At 46.6% G+C, this 6,000-nt stretch overlaps 1 protein-coding gene across 6 annotated transcripts in view; it reads right to left on the bottom strand.

Moving 5' to 3' along the window:
• Nucleotides 1-393: 393 nt before the first annotated feature.
• The window catches only part of KIZ (kizuna centrosomal protein), a 73,611-nt gene continuing 68,004 nt past the window's right edge, over nucleotides 394-6,000 (bottom strand). For all 6 annotated transcript variants that reach the window (XM_081149183.1, XM_081149185.1, XM_081149180.1 and 3 more), the window contains 2 exons: nucleotides 2,471-2,514; nucleotides 394-542 (listed from right to left, as the gene is read on the bottom strand). In XM_081149183.1, the coding sequence (XP_081005309.1) occupies nucleotides 439-542; nucleotides 2,471-2,514 (148 nt within the window). In that variant the 3' untranslated portion in view covers nucleotides 394-438. The remainder of the gene's footprint in view (nucleotides 543-2,470; nucleotides 2,515-6,000) is intronic.

Here is a 6,000-nt window from a genome sequence, read left to right as displayed (position 1 = left end):
TACAGCAGTCCTTTAACATTTTTTGCAATGCTTGTTTGGTGGTAATGAACTCTTTTAGCCTTTTGATTTTTGTCTGGGAAGCTCTTTATTTCACATTCAGTTTTGAAACTTTTTTTTTCTTTTTCAAACCTGTTTTGGCATATCTGGGTCCCTTAAATTTCCATATGAATTTGAGGATCAGTGTGTCATTTTCTACAAAGAAAACAATTTGAATTTTACTGGGCACTGCATTCATCACTTTGCTTTTTGACAGTACTGAAAAATGAATATGCCAGTTCCTAATTATGTCATAAAGTTTCAGTAGAATAGCAATGTGGACCCAAGTTTTCCTATTAAATAATCAGAAAACTTAAAAGAACATGTTTAGTTTGGAAATCACATATGAAGACAGGGTTTCAATTTGTTTAGATACTTTATTTCAACAGCTGTTATAGCTTATTAGTCATAAAAATCATCAAAATCATCTGTGGATGTGTTATGGTTTCTAGGACGTAAAGCGGCTTCAATTTCTGAGTTACTGTCATCAGACTCACCCCAGAAGGCTGGAAGAGAAAACCAGACAGCTGTTTAACATTTTTGTACCCTGAATAGCCCGGTTTAATCAGCTGGACTGGTTAATTGGTGCACCGGTTTGCAAAAGGCCTACTAAGGACCCCATGTGATGTACCTGACCAGATACACCTGGAATGCATGTCAATACTGCACAGATTTACGTATTTCAGTGTGTTCTATGTACTGTTATGGAAAACACTTAGCAGAATACTTTCTTTTCCCTTCTGTTGTGTCCAACTCTTTACTGTAGGATTGGGATTTGAAATCAGTATTAGCACAGAAGCAGGGTGTTTTGTCAGGTCGGACCCCACCTCACTCAGCTGCCTCTCCACCTTGGTCTCTTCTGCTCCTCACAAGAGCAGAGGGAAGGGAGACATGGTTTACACTGACACAAAGGTCTGGGTGCATGAGAGTTGTTTGGGAGGTAATCTTGGGAATAATGGGGGCTGGGGGGACTGGGAGAGTGACACAGGGAAGGGAGGAACCCGCAGAGGGTGTTAATGAGAAAGGCTGGCAGTGGTGAAACCTAGGGCTCAGTCCTGTGGGGGCCTCTGAGAGACTGTGGAACTCTCCTCGAATTGTCCCGAGAAAGAATGACGGTGTAAGGTTATTTACACACCAACTCTCATGTCTCATTGTTCGGGGTTGTTCTCAACCAGGGCATCAACTCCCTGGCGCTTAGGGCTGCCCTGTGAGAAAGGAGCTTTATCTACTCCTGTGGCCAGATAAAGCCCTCAGGTGGAGACGCACAGTGGCCTGATGTAGAAGACCAAGGACATGTCAATGAACTTTTGAAGTGACCCTCAAAGTGATCAGACAGGATGGGGTGGGGCATACTGTCTGCTACATTGACAATGTACATGACTACCAATATCTACATGGCACTATCTGCCAGCTCTGTGATGGCTTCTTATATATGACTCCATTTAATCCTTCCACCAACCTGGTAAGGTAACTATTGATATCTCTGTTTTACTGATCAAATGAAGGCTGCAAGAGGTTCAGTAACTGGCCAAATCAGTGTTAGTGGGTGGTCAAGCCAGGAGTCCCACCTTCGTGGCCTGACGCAAACCTATGCTCTCAATTACAAACCACTGGAAGTGGGTTTAAGGTGACAGGAGTAGAGAGAGCCCAAGTTCAGCGGGGAACATGCCACAATGTTAGTGTGAAAGGAAGGTTAGACTGGGTGTTGGGGGGTGAATAGGAGCTCGCTAGGCTGAGGAAAAGAAAAAAGGAAAGTTGCAGAGAAGGAACAACATGAGCCAAGGCAGAGAGTGCAAGTGTGGTATATCTGGAAAAAGCTGGTGTGACCAGACCCACAGACAACAGGAGTCTGGGAAGAACAGGGCTGGAGAGCAGGGATGGGGCCAGACCAAAGGAGAAAGTTACGGGCTTTATCCTGTAGGTAGTGGGGAGGCATCGGCAGTTCCTATTCAGGAAGGGAAGGAGATCAGATGAGGTTTTAGATGCCGCGGGCAGCTGTAGGACAGTCAGGAGTCGGGAAGGGCTGGATGTGAGAGGCCAGTTTGAGTCTCCTGCAAGAGCTCTGTCCTGTCCTGAGCAGTGGGCACCAGCAGGGTGTTAGCAGTGGGGATGGGGACAGAGCAACACTTCAGAGGTGGAATACAGGGGGTTGGTAATCAGTCATGTGGAGGTCAGGATCTCCCACATATTCATACTTGCAAGTTAAAATGCTAGGTTCTGACCTATGGCACCGTGTATTCACAGGTCACAGCCCCCTGTCACTGAAGTCCCCCAACCCCTCAGAGACAGCATCACCCCAGGGAGGGCAGCAAGGGCTGCCCTCAGGACCACAGGCGTGCTTCACAGCCCTCACACAAGAAAACAAGACATGCCACAAACAGGTCTTTTGGACAAAACACAGAAAGACAGTCCGGCCTCCAGTTGTTTCTCTTACCTTTAGACTTTAAGGTAGTAGTTAGTTTCCTCTTGTTTTCATGGCTGTAAAACAGAGAAACAGCCTGAGTTCTACAGAAAAGGTAACCAGACTAATATTTTACATCTAGCGCCTTAGGAAATAAGCATGTTATTCACTGAAAGGCCAGAAATTTTAAATTTACTCCCCAACTTTCTAAAGCAAAAAGAAAATGTCAGGACCGCTGTGGCCAGAGGTGTTCCTGATGCTTTGGCGGGAGGGCCCCTGTTGCGACAGCAACCCTGCTTCCCCGAGGGCTGGCTCCGCAGCTGCTGGGTCCAACTCCACTCGGCCCGCATGTGCCACAGGGCACTGTGCTGTGCTGTTTCTGGAGGATGAATGCATGGCAGTGGGGCAGAGGACCGCTTTCCCCTCCATCTCTGGAAAGCACTAATTGTAAAGCTTTAGCACTTGTAGACAAATTAAAAGAGAAATCCCTAAAGTAGGGAGTTTAGGTCTCCATGTATCACATGCATAAAAATGCAAGTGTCGATGGCTCTGAATACCTAGCAGCGTGTTTCCTAAGGCCAATAAACCCCTGTGGGATGTGATGCCCATCTCAGTGCTCCTTTTCAAGAGCCTTTGCAATTTTAATTAATTTAAAAGTCCCCAGTGGGAGCATCATTCAGTTTTTAAATTACACTTAAATTCTTCAATGTTCAGCCCCACAACCACATCAAAATTACAACTAAACTACAGAAAAACCATCACTCAGAACCACCTAAAACTGAGCTGAATGAAAGTCCTACAACTAGGGATTTAAAGAAGCCACACTGAGACTGGCAGGAGGGGCAGAGACGAGGAACAGGCCGACCCTACACCCACCTGTGGAGGTTTAGAATTGGGAGGGTTATCTCAGCTGTGGAAGTCCCCCCTGAGGATCGAGGGGTCCCGGCCCCACACCAGGCCTCCCAGCCCAGGGCTCCAGAGCCAAGAAGAGAAGTCCCACAGCTTCTGGCTGTGAAAACCAGCAGGGATTGAGGCTGAGTGACACAGCGGCTGCTGCAGTCCCGGGCAGCTCCTCTTAAAGGGCCCGGGCAGGGACTGACTTGGACTCACTCCCTCGGAGCTCCCGTGCTGGGGCAGCAGCTGGGAAGGAACCAGGACATACACGGAGGCACTGAATTTTCTGGTATCAAGGCAAGAGATGGGGGCGCAGCTGTCTGCCAGATAAAGTGCTGGCAGAGGCCACTGCTCCTTTTCTGAAGCCTCCCATTCCCCCACAAAGCTGACAGGCAGGCATCATATCTGAGTCTCCATCACACTGTTCGACAACCCCCCACCCTGTGATTCCCTGAGACCCCGCCCCACTCAACTTGCCAGCCCATCCAAGCCATTTCCAGTGGCTTCTCCATACAAATAGCCTCTATTGCCTCATGCTTTGGACCTTCCTAAAATCTTTCAAACAAGCAGCATCTGGCCTCTGAGTCCCAGTACCTCTTGCTAAGTGGTCCCAGGCCCAGAACTAGTGACAGCTAGCTTTGGTTTGCAACTTGGCCTCTCCTGGGTACCTCTCCTGCACTCTCATGCAGATAACTTTATGGAGTGTGTGATTCCGCTGCTTGAGTACATGATGCCATACAGAAGTGAGGGCAACTGTGCAAGTGGCTTTTATAAAAAAATGACATTTGAGTGAATGGTGGAGCTATATATTGATGATCACTTACTCAGAAAGTCCAATGTTATTGAGCACTGGTGATTGAGAAAAGCCCCCCAAACCTCAGTGAGGAGCTCACGGTGGGGGAAGGGTACCTCCCCCCTGTGCAACAGATGATATAACAGAAATAGCCATAGGACCAGGGTCTCTGCTTAGGAAACTTTCAGAAGGTTAAAAGTTAAGCCTTGAAAATCTAGCAGGCATCAGCCAGGTGAGAGTGAGGCAGCAACATTCCAGCAAAAGAGCAGGAATAAAAGCTGGCACATATGACAGAGCATGCTGTATGAGGTGACATGTGGCTGTCCCGTGAGCACAGGGACCTAAGGGAGCTGGCTGGGAGGGCATTGCAGAGTGCAGGCCACTCAGTCCTTGGTGGGTGTAAGCAACAGGAACTCCTGACTGGCAGCAGCAGAGGTAGAACAGGGTAGGGCATTGATGCTCATTGTTGGCTTATAGGGAGAAGGATTTGGAAAACAGCAGAACTAATGTCCTAAAGTCCAGTTCTAGGGTCTTGGTATAAACTGGAAAATAACTAAATTATGAGAATTTGTGGTCTCTAGATGCTGAATTCTATAATTTTCAGTGATTTTGACTGCTAGCTAAAAATCAGTATTAAAATGTCTCACATAGCATCATCAGCTAGAATTTTCCTCAAAACAGACATGTTTCTGAAAAGTAAAAGGCAAAATAATAATAATAATCCAGAAAGAAAAAACATTCCCAATAAGTGCGCGAAAAAATCTTTGTAAATACTGTACTAATTTTAAGTTTTAGAGGCAGATTAAAGTCTGAGACAGTCTAATTCAACAAAGTCTGAGCGCCCCCTGATGGTTGACTAGGAACCCTGCAGCAGATGCCAGTTTTTTAGCTGCCTGGGGTCAACTTGTTAACTAACTCCTTTCCTTCAGCTAATCAAGCCACTGTTCTTTCGTGCTCTGTGCAGAAAATAAAACTATATTAGTTTATGATGCAAAGCATGTGGATTATTTAGGAAGCTGCTAATTCAGTAGGAGAATGAAGATTTGCTAAACCAGAGATGCAGATGGGGGCTTTTAGATGAGAACCTAAAGGACATCCAGAAAATCTCATTTTTATTTCTTTGTGATCTTCATATCACCCCAGGGGGAAATGGCAGAGTGACCACGCAAGAAGAAATACCGCAGCTCCCCAGAGCATCAGCTGCAGCCTGGCGCCCTCCGCTGGTCACTCCTGTGGCTGCAGGGCTGGCACAGAATGCCACCCAAGGAGGCCCTGCCAGGGTGCCTGCGATGGCTGGGTGACCTCAGCTACCTTCCCTCACCCCACCCCCCAGCAATTATGTTGTAAGCACACATCCTTTTCTTTCAGTAAAACGTTATCTCGATCCAACCAGTAAACTGAAGTTACACGACAGGCTGTTAAAATATACTCTCCATTGAATAAATGGATCCGGGAGAGTGAAAGCGCTTCCTGGGGAAGGTAAAGCAAGACAATGCTTGCAGAGGAGAGGAAGCACTGGCATGCACCCTTGAACAAAAGGGAACAAGTGGTCTTTACTTGGAGAACAGCCTCCTATTAGGACTCACTCCTTCGTACATTATGCCTTTCATCCCCACTCAACCACAAAATGATTTTGCCGAAGCAGATACAATGGTAGAAAAAGATTTACACTGAAAGAATCTTTAATAATAAACTGTTGCCGATCTGCCTGCTTGCCTGCGATTTATAATACAATAAACATCGGATTCTATTACGGCTCATGCACTGAGGCTGCTGCTCTGAAAAACGGAAAATGAAAGCACCCGGACCGCACCACCATCACAATGAACTGAGCATGTATAAATGTGCTAAGAGTATCTCTTTGCATCTTTTATAG

The sequence above is a fragment of the Miniopterus schreibersii genome (assembly GCF_964146895.1).
Source record: "Miniopterus schreibersii genome assembly, chromosome: 10".
Classification (NCBI taxonomy): Eukaryota; Metazoa; Chordata; class Mammalia; order Chiroptera; family Miniopteridae; genus Miniopterus; species Miniopterus schreibersii.
The sequence above is the reverse complement of the archived record's forward strand: the minus strand, read 5'-3'. Positions and strand labels throughout refer to the sequence as shown.